Genomic DNA, 18,244 nt, shown 5'->3' on the forward strand with positions numbered 1-18,244 from the left:
CCCTTCCAGGGAGGGCTTGGGACAACCAGTGGCCCTGACCCGCCAGGTATTTTCACCAACACGCCAGCAGTTTTCCCAGAAAAGTCCCACCAGTGCCACAAAGGGTAACTTTCTAAAGTTCAGCAGCCTTCCAGGAGGCGGCTTCCCAGTGAGTCTCAAGTCCACCCCCAAAGCCAGGTTGCTGCTTGCCAGCTGCAGCGGCACCATCTCAGAGGTTCTGGGCCATCCACAGAGCCACGGCCACGCCACCTCCAGAGAGACCCGAATCTCGGCCTTGCCTGGAAACCCTCCTCCAGGTGTGCTCCTTCAAGGGCTCTGCCCGGCCAAGAAAGCGGCTGTCTCCAGAGCTGCACTTGTGCATTCTTCAGGGCTCTCTACCTCTTAGTAGTTAATCCTGTCACTAGTAGTAACTCTCTGTGTGAAGTTTTTCCTGGTGTAGCTTCTGCCTCCTCAGGGAACCTGACTGATACAACTATCAACTCCATCTAAGATTTAAGAAACTCACAAACTCTTTCAAAAAATAAAGAAGAGGAGGGAACACTTGCCAACTGAGTTTATAAAACACCATGCTGGCACTAAAACCAGACAAAGACACTAAGAAAAAGAAAAAAAAACTAGACCCATATGCCATGTAAACATAAACATAAAAACCCTTAACCAAATACCAAGGAATCAAATTCACTACAATATAAACAGGGTAATAAACACCACTTAATCATGATATATCTCAGGAAGGCAAAATTGTTTTAATATTTAAAAATCAAACATGAAATACCATCTTCACAAAATAAAGGAGAAAAATCATATAACTATCTTATTAGGTACATAAAAATCATATAACTTATTAATAAATTGAATCTCTATTCACAATAAAATTCTCCACACACTGGAAATTGAAGGTAACTTTCCCTCGATAAAGGGAATCTACAGAAAAGAAACACTATAGCTAACATCACACTTAATGACAAAAGATACTTCTTCCCTAAGATCAGGAACGCAGCACGGACATCGGTTCTTACCGCGTCTTCCCTACCTTGTACCGGAAGTCCTAGCCAGTGCAGTAAGACACCAGAAACAAAGCAGACCTACGAGAAAGGAAGAAGTAAAACTATCTGTATTCACAGATGATATTATTATCTATGTAGAAAATTCTAAAAAAAATTTTTTTAAAGCTACTAAAATAAGTGAATTTAGTAATGTGGTAGAACTGCAGGTCAACAAAAGAAAATCAACTGTGTCTTGATGTATGCACAACAAAGAACTGAAAAGTAAAATAAGGAGGAACACCATTCACAATAGCATCAAAAAACAAAATATTTAAGGATAAATAAAATATGTATAAAAACTATACAGTGAAAACTACAGAAATTGCTGAGAGATATTATAGAAAGCCTCAAAACATGGAGATGGAACATGATCACAGATTGAAGGGTAGACATTATTAAGATATCCATTCTTCCCATCTGTAATGCTGGTGTGATTCCAATCAAAATTCTAGGAAGGACTTTGTAGGAATATATGGGTCTAAAACTGATGGAAATGTCAAGGATCTAGATTATTCAAAACAACTTTGAAGGACAAAGTTGGAGGATATAAGCTGAGCTTACATTCTACTGTTTGTCACCTCCACTGTATAATCATAAGGGTTTGATTTAGACCATATGTGAATGGCCTAGCGGTCTTCCCTACTTTCCTCAAGTTAAGCCCAAATTTTGTGGATGATGTGAGCCACAGTCAGATCCAGATCTTGTTTTTGCTAACTGTACAGAGCTTCTCCATCTTCAGCTGCAAAGAACATAATCAATATGATTTCAGTATTGACCATTTGGTGATGTCTATGTGTAGAGTCATCTGTGTTGTTGGAAAGGGTGTTTGCTAACGAAGAAAATGTGGTATTTGCCTAAAGACAGACATAGATATCAGTAGAACAGAATAGAGAGTCTATTATTAGTTGTACACATGTATGGTCAATTGATTTTTGACAAAGGAAGTCTTTTCAACAAATGATGCTGGAGAAACTGAATATTCACACAGGAAGAATATGAACCTCAATCCTCATCTCTCTGCATATAACAAAAAGTAACGCACAGGGGATCACAGATCTGAATACGAAAACTAAATACACTAAGATTCTAGACAACAAAGAAGAAAACATCCTTGTGAACTTGGGCCAAACAAAGATTTCTTAGGACACCAAAAACACACCTATCATAAAAGGAAAAAAACTACAAATTGGACTTCCAAATTCAAATTTTGTACTTTTCAAAAGATATAGACTTGAAGAAAAATCTACAAAATACATATCTGAGTTTAGAAAACAATTGTACCTGAAATGTAGAGAGACCTCTTACAACTCAATAATAAGACAAAGAACCGTATTTTTTAAACGAGCAAAAGACTTGAACAAACACTTCATGAAAATATATGAATGGGAAATAAGCCCTTGAAAAGATGCCTAGCAGCTAATGAACCTACTACACAGTCACAAGAAAGGGTTAAAATTAAAAGTAATAATAACAGGAAGATAGAGCAACTGAAATTCTCAAACATTTCTAATGTACAAAATCATATAATTAACTTGGAAATGTTTGATAGTTTCTTATAAAGTTGAACACACACTTCCCAATAAGATCTAGCAATTTCACTTCTTGGCACGTACCCAAGAAAAATGAAAACATAGGTCCACACAAAAGCTTGTACTCGAATGTTCATAACAACTTTATTTGTAATTCTAAAAGCTGGGGGAACAAATTGTGGTATACCCCTTCAACAGTAAATCATTGATATATATAGCACATAAACAAATGTCAAAAACTTCATGATAAGTAAAAAAAATTATTTATAAAAGAGTACAAAGTGTATGATACCGTTTTTATAATGTTTTGGAACAAGGAAAATTTATCAACAGTGACAGAAATCAGATCAATGATTGCCTGGGATCAGGGTGGGGTGAGGGTAAATGACTGCACAGGTATAAGAGAGAACTTTCTGGAGTAACGAAACCATTTGATATCTTGGTTTATCCATTTACCAAGACTCATGGAACTGAATACTTAAAATGCAAACATTTTACTATATGTAAATTATACCTCAATAAAGTTAATTTTAAAAAACATGTAGTGACCTAAACTGGAAATCACTTAGACTGGTTTTAATTTAAAAATTTTCCTCTGTAACCTGATTTATTCTAAAATTTAGTTTCTTGTCTCTAATACAAAACTTCATGTCAATTTAGCCTACATTAAATCATTATAAATTCCAAAACTGTAGAATTAGTTCAATGAACTTTTAAACCTTCATTATTAAAAAAAACAAACCAAAATTTATTTTATCCACATGAATAACTGATTTGCTTCAAGGGGGTACACTAATGATTAGATACAAATTATAAAGCATGAGAAACATTCTCACCTACACTTGAACATATTTGTACTTCAATTAAATAAATACTTCTAACCACAACAAAATATTAGAGGATGATCCAGTTCTATAAACCAGCAAAAGGTTAGGCGATCATCTTCCAGGCACAAGGAGATGGAAGTACTCATTAGTTATTTTAGTTTATCACCAATGCCAGTAGAGAAGTCAGACCAGAAAGGCACATCGAAATGAAACAAAAAATGTGCTACAATTTTACCTTTGGACCCACTAACAGCACTGGCTACATGCCAGGGAGCTTTCTTCCTCCTTCCAGTCACCCGGAAAACGTTCACAGAGTTGTAAGGGTCACAAGACTAAAAGCTAGACCCAAAAGAAAAAAAAAAAAATGCAGGTAACCCAATTAATCTGCTAATATTTATTACTGTAGAAATATCTTTAGAGGTAGTTATTAATGAGTTATTTTTCAAATCATCTCACTCATCGTAATTCAAAAATATATCACTTTAAAAAGGAAAAGAAAAAAATACTTTTCAGAGTGCAGGCATAACATGTTGGAGTGGTTTCTGCACAGCAGTGCTTCCAGGGTCTGCAGCTTCCTATGACGGCAGCACGGCCCGCGATGAGGACACACGGTGAGTGTGAACACACACCGCCGGGACGAGCACGTCCTGGCCATCTGCACGGGCAAGTAAGATGACGAAAGCTCCCTCAGCATTAACACAAGGCCTCGGGGTCTAACACCCTAGCCACTCCCAAAGATGGTACCCATGTACTTCGTGTCCTCTATATGGGACACATCCGGTCATGTTAAAGCTTCATCTGTTTCCCCTTGGAATTAGTTCTAAAATAATCTTCAAGAGGCTCAGCAAAAATATATTTTTCTCCCCATTTCCTCTTCATTATTTTTCGCCTCTGAAAGGCTCCTATATTGATCATCAAAACGAGAATTGGCTCTGAACCAAAACCAAAAAGAAGGACAATGCAGAGTGTCCCACGGCCCTCTGTGGATTAGTGCGAGGCTTCCACACGGAAGTTGTCAAACTGCGCGAATTCAAAGGAGTGAGTCCCAATTGCGGCCCAGCCGTTTCCTGGGAAGTTCACAGAGATGTCCTTCCAGAGGGTCTTGCCATTCAGCTTGCCGGAGGAGGAGCGACCCTGGAGTGGAGAGAGACATGGGAAAACGGTCCTCTGAAGCTTGCTGCTCAGGGGAAGGCCCACCCACTCAGTGCAGCAAACATTCTTCTCACGCAAGACTCATCAAGGCAAAACGATCCCACAACTTCGAGCAGAAGTTTGAAATGCAGGGGAAATTTTCTCAAAGGGAATTCTCATCTATTTATATAAACAGTTCTCAAGGCACAAGAATACCTCAATATTTCCTGTACTCCCCCAAAATGTTGCAAAATCTTCAGGAATGTAACACTTTTCATAACATTATGATAAAATTGTAGACAAAAGCTCACTAAAACCCATTTCTTATTTACAGGTAGCTGCAATTACGTCCTTTGTAGCTTACAGCTACCAGCTCTTCAGACAGGACTACAGGGGCCAAGATGTTTATTTAAGGTCTTCATTAAAGAGCATCAGCCCAGCCAGGAGAAGAGTAATTAACCTTCATTTTATTGTTTTATCCTCATGTACAGAATATCACTTCAAGGTCATATCAAAAGCTCACCTTTATGTTAGAAAAACAGTAACCAGCATTTAAACTGGTGATGGGAGGGGCAGGGGGAGTGAATGGAAGAGAGAAATATCCGCAGGAACAACGTACTGGTCACTGACAGAGAAAGATAAATGTGACACCTTGCTCAGACGCTGCCCTTCCTACTTAGCTAAGTGCCTGGCACACAGCTCTTACCATTATTACAACTTGCTTGTGAGCAAACATTCACAACACACTCCTTCCAGCCACATTTAAAACTAGCTAATTTCAAAAGGGTGAAAAGCAGAAGATCCGAAGCACTAGGTGGAGTCAGAATAAAATATGCTCTTGAGTCCTACACTTACAATGGAATGGGCCTTCATTTAGTTCTTATGTTTTATGCTGCAGACATGGTGACAAGCAACCAGAATCACAGATTTACCAGCGATGCTCAGACCTGAATTTGAGTTGCCCAACTCCACATGCAGAGCCACATACGCTCCCATTACTGCACACCTCACAGCAATCCAGCTCCAGCTCTGAAAGTGCTTGTTCGCCACTGAGGGACTGGTGACTATTACACTGAGCCCGGGGCTCCAGCACACAAACCACAATAAGCACAGACGCTCCTCTCCCCCCCTGCCCCCAGCATCGGCTGCCCAAGCCTCTGGCCACTCCCACTCGGCCAGTCAGAGCTCGCCCTTCGCTCAGACCTCAGCTCGGCCACCACCTCCAAGAGGCCTTCCCTGACTGCTATCTGGAGAATCTGGCAGGGAAGCCACTTTATCTCATTATCCCATTTTTACCTTCACAGTTTTATTTGCTTATTTATAGCAGGAGTCAGCCGGCTCTGGCCCACAGCCCAGCCACCTATTTTTATAAATTCAGTGGAACACAGCCACTCCCGTTCCTCCACCTACTGTCAAAGGCTCCACTCTCGCTACAAAAGCAGAGCTGAAGAACTGCAAAAAACACCATAGGGCGCTCAAGGCCTAAAATAGTTCCTCTTTGGCACCTTACAGAAAAAAAAAAAAGCTTAATAACTCCTGTCCCAGAAGAACAGAGGCTCTGAGAGAGCAGGAATCTTGCCTGTCTAGTTCACTACTGTATCCCTAGTATTTAGAACAGTACACATAGTAGACACTTGATAAAAATGTGTCGAATGAAAAAAAAAATAATCATCTAACTCTCAAACAACCCACAGAGCTTACTTCCATTTTAAAGACAAGGACACAGAGGTTCACAAAGGTGAAATAACCCAGACACACGCTAGCATCCCAAGGACTGGTGGTTTGCTGGTATCATGGCAGGCTCTCTGCCTGTTTTCCACTGTTTATCACACTTTCCCAGTCTCATCTGATAACATAAAATGTTAACCAAAAAAAAAAAAAAAAAAGACACAAGAAAAGAACATTTTACCTCCAGGAACTGGGATCGGCAATACTTACATTCAGAGTTAAAGTGAGTGTATACCATTTTTTTGCTGTAACATCAGCATGTCCTAAACTATATATGATCCATCCAGCTGTAACACAAAAAGATTATCCTAGTTGACATATTTTTAAAATCTAAATCACTGAATCACATAACTCATTGAGGGTTCTTAGGTGCATCCATATGTAGTAAAGTCAGTCATAATAAAGATCGACATTTCCAAGATCTACAACTGATTTAAAACAAAAAACACCCTTCATTAAGGAATGCATTCAACATGCAGAGATCCTACCCTGAGCCATATACAATACATGAGCTCACAAGAGAATGAGCAAAATAAACTTACAAATCAAGCAGGGTACACGATGCCTTAGAATGTATATTCAGGTCTGTATGTATACCTGATTGGACCAGATATGGAAGATAAGCAGGAACAGTCAAAAAACTACTATAAGACTTCCAGCTAGTGTAACTGACATTAGAGAATTAGAAAATAATGTCAGTTTTTGAATGTATTATATTTGAATGCCTGACGGAAACCCAGGATGAGATGTTCAATGGGCAGTTTAAGACACAGGGCAGTGAGGACTGAAGACAGATTTAAATCTCTAGTTCCACTTCTTCCACTACTTCATTTTGAGACCTTCAGCAAATCAATTAACCTCTCTGGCACTCTCTTTTGGACTGGAAAATTCGAGGTACCTTCCAGACCAGTCATGCTACGATTATGCAATTTCTATTCTAATATCCTTATTACCCACTCACTCTTTAACTTCTATTTTATCATTGGAGCCCTTTAACCTAAGGAAGAAGCAGAGGGGGAAAACAATAGGAGAGAAGACTTTTTATTAATGCAGGATGAAAGTCAAGAGACTTTGAATCAGAAAGAGTCACCAATAAGATCTAGTTTAAACAGATCTTGATTTGGTGTGTACCCAAACCAAAGCGAAGTGGGTGGAATTCAACTTGAACAGATTCTAAGTACCTATTCTAGATAAAATACTATTGTACGTAAGACAGAGACTGTTAAGATGAATAATAAAGTCAAGCTGTTTTCAAGTTATTGACTAAGTTAGGAAACAGGGGATCTCCATTTTAAGCAAGTTAATTCTTCCCTTTATATTTCCATAAGCACAGCAGCAACATTCCCATAGTTTTACTTTTTTTTAAATTTCCTGAGTATTCTCTCCTTACCCCCACGCCCTACTCTAACAGCCTAGCTCAAGTCTGCAGTACCCGAGAGACTGTGCACAATTTCCTCTTTCACTGGGCTGCCTCTGTACTAATTAATTAACACTATAATTTGGAATCATCTGGTGTTTGCTTACACACGTTGAATCTCTTCCCAATTAGATGCTCAAACACGGTGAGGTATTTCATTACTCCCACAGGTAACAAGCAGACACTCACAGCAACGTATCACATAGTAAATCATGCGCTACAGAAGAAACCACTTACCTAGATCGCCTGTGACTCTGTAGGTTCCATTTGCAAAAATCCAGAAGAAAATCCCCCTGGCACTTCTAATCAAAATACCACCTTTATTGACTCTTCCAGCAATGAACACGCCTCCCTTCTCAGGGGTCTCTATGTACACATCGCACTTTATAGTCAGATTGGACCTGCAGAAGCAGAGTGTTAGCGCTTGTAATTATGTCATTGCAAATGCAGCACCAATGCTCACCTCACAGTCACATGCTTCCAAACTTCTAATTGAGGGGAGTATGTGTTTCGCTAAGTCCACATTAACAGCAGGTAGGGGCTTCAAGAACCTTCCCCGATAATGGTTTTAAATTTTACATGACTAAAGTCAAGTCATTTCATTGCCTCTCTTTAATGACTTACTATTGGAAAATAAAACTTACTGTTTTCAAGTTTCCTAAGAATGCATTTCCTGTATTTCTATAATAAAATAACTTCTCGTTCTAAGAATATAATAAGAATCCATTCTTTTCTAGGAATACATAAAAAATAGGTTTCCATGTAAGTCTGAGCAAAAAGGTTTATTACATTTACATCAGCAAAGAGAAGCAGTGAAGACTACATATTAGGAGCCTCTGGGAAAAGTTACTTTGAGGCTGATTTTTACATTTAACCCTAACAAGACTTAGAAATGACAGAAGAAAGATCTAAAATTATTTTCTCTGTCAAGTCAGAGTCAACTGTACCTTGAATTTACAGCGGGCATTTTCAGACTGCACCCCACGGAAGTCACCCTGGAGGGGGTGTTTGATTCTGCCTGCCAGCCCCACCCTCAGGGTCTGACTCAGCAGGTGTAGGGTGGGCCCTTGGACCTGCGTGTCTAACAGACTGCCAGGTGACACTGATGCCGCAGGTCCAGGAACCTCACTCTGAGAACCATTTTCCCCTACAGGGTATCTTTATGAACAGGCAGTAAAATCCCGGTTTTGGCAGTGCTGACTGACAGAGTGTATCAAAGGAAGAGAAGGATTCAGCCAACCAGGAGCTCTCCTCCGGGCTTCCTTTCACAAATGCGATCAGATTTGCTTTGCAGTTATTTGTTGTTGTCTAGTTGCTAAGTCGTGTCCAACTCTTTTGACCCCAAGAACTGCAGCCCACCATGCTTCCCTGTCCATGGAAGTCTCCAGGCAAGACTACTGGAGTGGGTTGCCACTGCCTTCTCCAAGGGATCTTCCTGACCCAGAGATCAAACCCACATCTCTTGCACTGGCAGGCAGATTCTTTACCTCTGCGTCACCAGGGAAGCCCACCATCACCCCAATCCAACATGACATTTGAAAACAATTCCCCTGCTATTCAAATCTGAAGTGCAAATGGGAAAGAATTAGCTTGCACACAGCCAAGCAATAAAGCAAGCAATTTATCTAAAACTAAGAATGCCAAGAAATACATTTATCGAAATGGGGATAACAGGTCTAGAATTATGTGCTTTTCACATTTTTCATCAGTGAATTTTGCAGTGAAATGTTACTTTGTAAAGGAAAATATAAAAAAGAAGCACCTACGACAGGTACACAACCACCAGAAAAACCCTCATTTAATCGTTTACTCAAAGCTGGGCCACTTCACAGGAAGACCAATGCTAAGGAGCTGCAGCCCAGTCTGCCCTGTGCGTCCTCCCACCGCAGAGACTGCTCTTCTCTTCACCAGCAGCACGAAACCGCCGGGGTCGGACTGCTCCTTAAATCCCCTGCCTCTCTGTCAGTTCATCAGAAGCTGTCAGCACCATAAACTCACTCTATTTAGTGTGAAAGTGAGGGAAGATCAAATGTTTTCCTTTTTTACATCACATTCCATAATAAACAATTCTTGCATCAGAACTTACAGGCAATTTTACAGATAATGAATAAAATAGAATAAAAGTTTGGCTTCATCTTCCATAGTCATAACCCATCAGAAGTGCTGACAGAATAAAAACCAGCCAACATATTAAGTAAATTTGATCAAAAGGATTCAGAGTTCAGGTCTGTTCAGAAAAAAGATAGTTTTGTGATTGTCCTCAGATCCCAGCCAAAGCTTGCTAATGAGATGAAAGACTGAAGTAGCTTTGGGAAAGTCCACCCTCTATAGTCAAACTACTGTGCTGACACTTAACTAAATCTAAATGTGAGGGAAGTTCTGTTCTAAACACAGTTCTAAAAACTAATGGCACCCTGCATGCATACAGATGACTGACTGGACTAGCACTATGGATACACTCTGCTAACTTTCTGTTTCTTGCCCTCAGGGAGAAGACAGTGATTAAAACAAGGCTGTGAGAGGAAGTCCAAGGAGCAGGGGCTCCAGCACAGGACAGACCTGGCCTCTTGCCCTGGTTCTGGAATTTAAAAGTATGGGATCTTGAACAATCTTACCCCATGCCTCAGGTTCCCAGTCTGCAAGGCAAGTAGGGTGCTGCCTTCAGCATAAAGCAGCCATGGGAAGCACAGACCAGTGTTCAGTGTTACCCAGCTTTCACCCCCTCCGCTCCCTCCAATAAACGGGCATCACGGCCAGAGGGCAGAAATGAACATGGGATGCGTGTTCATCTCTCAACAGATCTGGTTCCCCTGCACCCAGAACAGGATAATGAGAAGCAACACAAAGTAAACAGGATGAGAGCAAATTTTAAAAGATTTTGGAATCAGGCCCAGAAGTGTGGCTCGGGTCCGGCCTCAGGCAAGGGTCGCGGCATACTCCTGAGCAGTGAAACAACAGGAGGAGGGCAGAGTGTAAGAAGGACGGAAGCAGTCCTCTCTCGACGTGCGTGATTGTGATTTCCTGGTTCTTTTTCTTTCAGAATATGTCACTCTTTCCTTCTCTCCCCACTTCACTTCATCCTTCCCTTCCCTATCTCCTTCCCCACTGCAATAGTAAAGATTCAGTACTGCTATGTAAATACTGCAAAACCTTCACAGTTACGAAGAGTTTTGGTTAATCCTTGGATGGTGTTCTATATCATCTCTCTACTACAATGAAATTCTCTCAACTTTTCTAGAGTCTCAGCCAGAAACAAAAGATTTGGGGTTCAGAGAGAACTTCATGTAGAATATTCACAGGCATGGGGGATAAGGGTTGGCCCACAAAGTTAAAGGTTATCTATGGCAGCTGCCTTCCAGACTAGTGGTCAAAATATAACAAGGCCCATCCTTTAGGCAAATAAACTCAGTCACCTGTCTTACAATAAGACCATTAGTTAAAAAAAAAAAGGAAATCACAAAGCCCACTGACATGACCAGAATATCCAGATAAAGTGTCTAGTACAGAGATCAAATTGCCAACATCCGTTGGATCATCAAGAAAGCAAGAGAGTTCCAGAAAACCATCTACTTCTGCTTTATTGACTATGCCAAAGCCTTTGACTGTGTGGATCACAACAAACTGTGGAAAATTCTTCAACACATGAGAATACCAGACCACCTTACCTGCCTCCCTGAGAAATCTGTATACAGGTCAGGAAGCAACAGTTTGAACTGGACATGGAACAACAGACTGGCTCCAAATTGGGAAAGGAGTCTGTCAAGGCTGTATATTGTCACCCTGTTTATTTAACTTATATGCAGAGTACATCATGTGAAATGCCAGGCTAGATGAAGCACAAGCTGGAATCAAGATTGTCAGGAGCAATATCAATAACCTCAGATATGCAGATTACACATTTATGGCAGAAAGTGAAAAGGAACTAAAAAAAAGCCTCTTGATGAAAGTGAAAGAGGAGAGTGAAAAAGTTAGCTTAAAACTCAATATTCAGAAAACTAAGATCATGGCATCCGGTCCCATCACTTCAAGGCAAATAGATGGGAAACAGTGGAAACACGGAGAGACTTTATTTTCTTGGGCTACAAAATCCCTGAAGACGGTGACTGCAGCCATGAAATTAAAGGACACTCACTCCTTGGAAGAAAAGCTATGACCAACCTTGATGGCATATTAAAGAGCAGAGACATTACTTTGCTGACAAAGGTCCATCTAGTCAAAGCTATGGTTTTTCCAGTAGTCATGTGTGAATGTGAGAGTTGGACTATAAAGAAAGCTGAGCGTCAAAGAATTGATGCTTTTGAACTGTGGTGTTGCAGAAGACTTTTGAGAGTCCCTTGGACTTCAAGGAGATCTAACCAGTCCATCCTAAAGGAAATCAGTCATGAATATTCATTGGAAGGACTGATGTTGAAGCTGAAACTCTAATACTTTGGCCACCTGATGTGAAGAACTGACTCATTGGAAAAGACTCTGATGCTGGGAAAGATTGAAGGTTGGAGGAGAAGGGAACAACAGAGGATGAGATGGTTGGATGGCATCACTGACTCAATGGACATGAGTTTGAGCAAGCTCCAGGAGTTGGTGATAGACAGGAAAGCCTGGCATGCTATAGTTCATGGGGTTTCAAAGAGTTGGACACGACTGAGCAACTGAACTAAACAGAGATGCTGGTATAAACAGTATTTCTGTTGTGTAAAAAGATAATCCATCAAAGTTATCCTAAATTAGGTAAGAATTCTTCATCCTAATAATTCTTCACAGTGCTATAACGGTTCCAGGAACTTTGGATAACTGAAAGTTCCTCAAGACTTATATCAGAGCTTTCGACTAGAACTTCATTTTATAACACAGAATAAGGCTCTGCAGAAGGGATAAAGACTTTCTGCAGCATTCCTCAAATAAACAATTCAAGGCTCTCTTCCAAATTATCTTCCCTTCCCTGTCCAATTTCCAAGCTACAGATATGGCTATTTTGTGACTTTGCATTAATAATTACTATCACTGAGGATGAAATGCTCGTATTTTATGTTTCACAGTGTAAGTATACTAGTTAAATTCACTAGCCAACTGAAAGCTGATTTGCTTTTTACTATTGCCATCTACTGTCACCTTGTAAACAGATTTTGCACAAAGGCTAAAACAGTGTAATTCAAGTATGAATCCAGCAGGTGGCAACACCAGATCAACATATCAACTCTCCAGCAAAAACAAAATCTTAAAAACATGCATATCATAAAGTCCGCTTATACATAAATTTTAAATTATAATTTGGTCCAATGCCCTCAGATTTCACATTAAAACCAAGTCTTATCCCGCAACGATTACTATTAAATTGGGGAAATCTGAGGGAAGGATGCCGAACAACAACAAAACAACTGGCTGGTTTGTGCCCACTGTGATATTCAACAGTTATCACATATCTGTTAGACTCCCAGAAAAGGAGGGCTGCTGCGGAGTCCTGGCTTCAGAAAGTACTTGATGACATTACAAGGTTATTTCGCCAGATCTATGGTAAAGACTAGGTCAGTTTTACGTACCACGTGTAATCCCCGATAACGCTGATGGTATTGAAGGCGTCGGCAGCCCACGTGATGGGCCTCTGATTGAGAACCTGGCGCAATGTGAAGCGATGGTCTCCGGGGTCTTCCATATTCACATAGTATTCAAACACCCCGGTCTGGTCAGCAAAATTTGGAGCTTCACTAAAAAATGGGTAATCTGTTCAGAACACAATAAATTGTGTGTTGAGTTATCAAATCCTTACAGCATCTCTCCTAATGTTTTCTGCTACATTCTAATATACTTTTGAAAAGTTTTAAATTGGCAAATGATATTTTTTATTGTTGTTCAGTTGCTAAGTCATGTCCAACTCTTTGTGACCCCATGAACTACAGCATGCCAAACTGCCCATGGGATTTCCCAGGCAAGAATACTGGAATGGGTTGTCATTTCTTTCTCTAGGGGATGTTACCGACCCAGGGATTGAACCCATATCTCCTGCATTGGCAGACAGATTCTTTAACACTGAGCTACCAGGGAAATGATACTTATAAATAGTCAAAGGGTAGGGTTTAGGTAATTAAAGAGCTACTGACTTTATGTAATCTTTATTAAATATCAATATGATCAGTCTGACATACAGACTTTACATAGTCAATCCATGCAAATGCTTAAGAGGAAAGATCTTGAGTTCAAGTACATGCAGACCCGGGTTCAAAGTCTAGCTCAGTCAGTTCCCCAGGCAAGTTACTTAACTGCCCTGACTTCCAAGTTTCCAATGGTATGAAAGCGGTATGCATTCAGTAGAAACTGTACCTCAAATTCTGAATTTTGATGAGCATACCCTCTCGTGATGCGAGCAGTGGCAGTGAGCAGCAAAAAGCCACAGCCCCGTCAGCCACACAGTCACGAAAGGTGAACAACAGAGTCACTGAGAAGCATTCTGGCCCCTGACAACCATCCTGGGCTCACTTTCTTCACAGTGTCAGAGGCGACAGGAGACATGCCACACCTCTTTGGGCTTTGTGGTAGACGATTCTCCCCAGCTGCTGGGTCACGGAAGTGTTCGGAGCACACTGAAGGTAGGCCGACTGCGTTAACAGGTTTAGTAGGCTAAGTATATCGAAGTACATGAAGCACGTTTTTGATTTACGGTATTTTCAACTTATGGTGGGTTTATCAGGACCTAACCCTACTGTAAGTTGAGTAAGGTCTGTACAACTTCCATTCCAACAATAACCTCTAAATTTTTTCTGGCACTGAGAATTACAGGGCCCTCAAGTTGTGATGTTACTTGGAAATAACAGAGAAATTAGGTCCCTTTTACCACATACAGATTTAGAACTAAATCAATGTACTTCTCGCAGACTCCATCTAGCACCACTTTGATAGGTAGAAATCTATCCATTACTGCTGAAAGTGGGAACCAAGTTAGGTGTCAGTACAAAGACTCACCAATGTTGAAGTTATCCTCATAGACAGACGGGAAGCGCTGGGACTTCGGAGGCGACGGGAAGCTGCCTTTGCGGCCGGAGGTGAGCGTGGTGAGGGTGAACAGCTCGTCCTCCTGCAGCTCCAGCGTGAAGCTGCCACCGCTGTCGAGGAGCTGAGAGAGAAACGACGCTGTGGTCAAGCCAGGCGCCTCGGCTCATCTCACTCGAGTCAAATAGCTTTTTAAAAAATGAGCTTAAGAAATGCCAAAGTGATTTCTGTTGGAAGTCCCTAATTATTTGTTAATATACACACTCAATACCAAGGCCCTGGAAATCTTTTTTCTTAAGTTTTTTAGAAGACTTTATACAATTGCATTCTAGAAAGGATATTAGGAGAATTTCACTTCATACGAGGAAGAAGGAACAGATGATTCCCAAATCTATTTCTATCAGTCTATGCTTTTCCATTAGACTGTAAGATCTTTAAAGCCTGTGTATAAATTCAACATATGTACCTATGAGATCTGCTTATTTATTTTTTAGGACTTCACTAAGGTAGAAAAATCTGTAAAATCTTACTGTTGACTCAGCTATTAAAACACAGAAAACCTTACTATTAATTAAAAAAAGTCCTACCTACTCATTACATGTTCAATACACATTTCAATTAGCAAACTAGGTTTATATTTTGGCAATTTAATCTCTTAAAGCCATAATCGCTTCATCTCTAAAATGAGTAGAAAATACTACCACATAGGGCTGTTGTGAGTATTAAATGAGACAATATTTATAAAGTTCTAAGCTCAGTGAGCGACCCAGAAGAAACATTCCCTACATCATAGGTGTCCTACGGCAAATACAGGCCTCTAAAGACAGTGAAAGCGTTTGCATAACTGATGTTGGCACTAAATGTGGGTCCACTTAATGAAATCTGAGCAGCTCTCCTTTTCTACTTTGAATTAAATGTGTTTATATCACACCCTAGCTTTAATAGATTGTTGGTCAGATCTATGACATATCTAATACCATATTCTGGCTTAGGAATAACCCTAAATGATACATTTTTCTTATGGGAAAATCAATTTCATGATACTATTTCTAGCAATGTGTCGTACAAAAAGTAGACGCCACACTTACTTCATTTATTGATAGTGACTAGTTGAGTCACAGAACATTAATAATTACCAGAAAAAGTAGATTTGTGTCAATTAGGTGAAGTGATGTGCTTGCACAGACCAATTCAGTCTTTGAAACATTTACTGATAAGAAACCAACATTTACTAAGTTCCACACTAGGCACCTGGGACAAAAAGGCAGGGACCTTTAAGGTTGTATAAGGCGGGGACTCAATCATCGAGGCATCCAGTGCAGCGGGGATGTGCTTACTAGGCAAACACACATCCCCAGGTGGCTATGACCCTAAGACTGGTGGGAAGGCTTCAGAGAAAGCCACACTTGGGCTGAGTCTTGAAGGATGATAAAAATACAAACAGAAGGCATCCCAGGAGGAAGAAAAATCATGTGCAAAGTCACAGAAGTAATTAACTTGGCATACCCATGCTCTGAAAATTGCAAGAAGTTTAGTGTGAGAAGAAAGATCAATTTAGTAGGACAGGCCTCTAGAAAAGAAAGCATTCTTAAAAAAATAATAATAAAAAAATAAAAAGAAAAAGAAAGCATTTTTACCTATGAGGTATTAATGAGGTCACATGTTACACTAAGGAATATAAACTGAAAAAACCATTAAGGCATTTGAGCAGAGGACAGACAAAAGCCAGCTCTGGGAGCAGTGCGATGTTTGGCAGAGAGACTTAAAAGAGTGAGAGAGCTTCTGAAATCCAAGAGAGATATAATGAGGGACTGAACAAGCAGGGGCAATAGGAATGGAGAACAAGGCATGTGTAGGAGGACTATGTGGGTGATACTGTCTTTACTTGATCACTGAGGGTATTCAAAGAATGGGTGGGAATGACAGTCTCAAATGAGACTCAAATTTCTGACCTGGGCAACCAAGTGATGGTACCATTCACCAAGACAAACTACACATCAAGAGCAAACCCATCCACCAAAACATCCTTCCTTGAAGAGGCCTTCTATTTTAAAAAATGGGGGGCAACTTTATCTCTATTATGCTTCAGCCATAAATCAATTATGAAATTAAAAACTAATTCATTAATCAAATTTCTGTCCCTTCTACTGCTGCAATGCTCAAACTGTAGGAATTTATTTAACACTACCCATAGAGAGTCCAGTTGTTTGAAGAGAAACCTCTCTGGTGGTTTTCCGAGCTTGGTATACCACACCTGCAGCTCTGGTATTTCACTCTGAGGAGGAAACACAAGGACAGCACTGTTGAGTGATTCACCATCTTCTCTTGGAGGACTTCCAAAACCTGTACCAGCAAGAATGCACCAGAGACAATGTGCACTCCATCTCTACCTACCCAAAGACCCAGCTCAAACCTTAAGTAATAATCATTTCAAAAGTACGAAGACATTATTCAAGCAAATACTTTATTTCCTACAAACACTGCAGATTTTTGGCAAATGTTAAAAAATATTTGTATCTTTGCTTCAAAAATACTCATTATTATTATACCTATATAAAAAGCTTTTTAAGAATTTTCTGGCATTAAAAAACAATGCTTATGCAATTAGTAGAAAGTGCACTGTATGTATTTCTGTATTCAAATCTGACAATAGGTCGAAATAACAAGAATTTTGTATCTTTTTATATAGAATGTTGTAAAGAGCAGTGCTGGAAAGCTTCTTCAACTACACAAATGATGCTCTACCAAAAAGAATAACCTTCTTGCAAGTGACTTTTGTCAGGATTCTTCAAAACCACTAAGAGCATTACCTCCTAGTGGCTTCTGTACTTCCTGACTAAAACCAGTCAGCAAAGAGAACACACCAAGGCATTTAACGATGCATATGCAAACTCTTAATAGCTTACAATATTTCACTTAAAACCTCTTAGCTCATGATAAAATATATAAATTCTCAAATCAAAACCAAAATAAAAGTTCCACTTATTTACTTACAAAAGAACCCTTAAGATCGAAAGTAGCAAACTGATGTGACACATTGAAATAGGGAAGAAGTGGTCGTATACACTTGGAATGTTTATGACTCTAAGGAGAAAAAAAATCATGTAAGTTATTTAGATGACACATAGGACATTTTAAAGAGAAAGTCATTTACTGCACCCAGATTAACAGAAGTGACACACACCAGGTGACAAAAAGCGAAACATGTATACTATCAAGGGTGAAACAGATCGCCAGCCCAGGTTGGTAGCATGAGACAGGTGCTTGGGGCTGGTGCACTGGGAAGACCCAGAGGGATGGGATAGGGAGGGAGGTGGGAGGGGGGATCGGGATGGGGAACACATGTAAATCCATGGCAGATTCATGTCAATGTATGGCAAAAACCACTACAATATTGTAAAGTAATTAGCCTCCAACTAATAAAAATAAATGAAAAAAATAAATTAAATAAAGCAAGGGGGAAAAAAAAGAGTGTATTTCAAATTTTTAAAGACTTTTTCTAACAAAACCTTTGTTGAGTATCTATTGTGTGTGCCTATGCAATATTGTTCTTTAAAACATCAGACTTTTCTTCCATCACCACTC

At 40.0% G+C, this 18,244-nt stretch overlaps 1 protein-coding gene across 4 annotated transcripts in view; it reads right to left on the minus strand.

Moving 5' to 3' along the window:
* Positions 1–2,694: 2,694 nt before the first annotated feature.
* GALC (galactosylceramidase) overlaps positions 2,695–18,244 on the minus strand; it is a 51,175-nt gene continuing 35,625 nt past the window's right edge. For all 4 annotated transcript variants that reach the window (XM_020911349.2, XM_020911358.2, XM_020911364.2 and 1 more), the window contains 7 exons: positions 17,654–17,743; positions 16,848–16,934; positions 14,633–14,783; positions 13,216–13,396; positions 7,916–8,079; positions 6,472–6,548; positions 2,695–4,536 (listed from right to left, as the gene is read on the minus strand). In XM_020911349.2, the coding sequence (XP_020767008.2) occupies positions 4,390–4,536; positions 6,472–6,548; positions 7,916–8,079; positions 13,216–13,396; positions 14,633–14,783; positions 16,848–16,934; positions 17,654–17,743 (897 nt within the window). In that variant the 3' untranslated portion in view covers positions 2,695–4,389. The remainder of the gene's footprint in view (positions 4,537–6,471; positions 6,549–7,915; positions 8,080–13,215; positions 13,397–14,632; positions 14,784–16,847; positions 16,935–17,653; positions 17,744–18,244) is intronic.

Source organism: Odocoileus virginianus, chromosome 6 (genome assembly GCF_023699985.2).
Source record: "Odocoileus virginianus isolate 20LAN1187 ecotype Illinois chromosome 6, Ovbor_1.2, whole genome shotgun sequence".
Classification (NCBI taxonomy): Eukaryota; Metazoa; Chordata; class Mammalia; order Artiodactyla; family Cervidae; genus Odocoileus; species Odocoileus virginianus.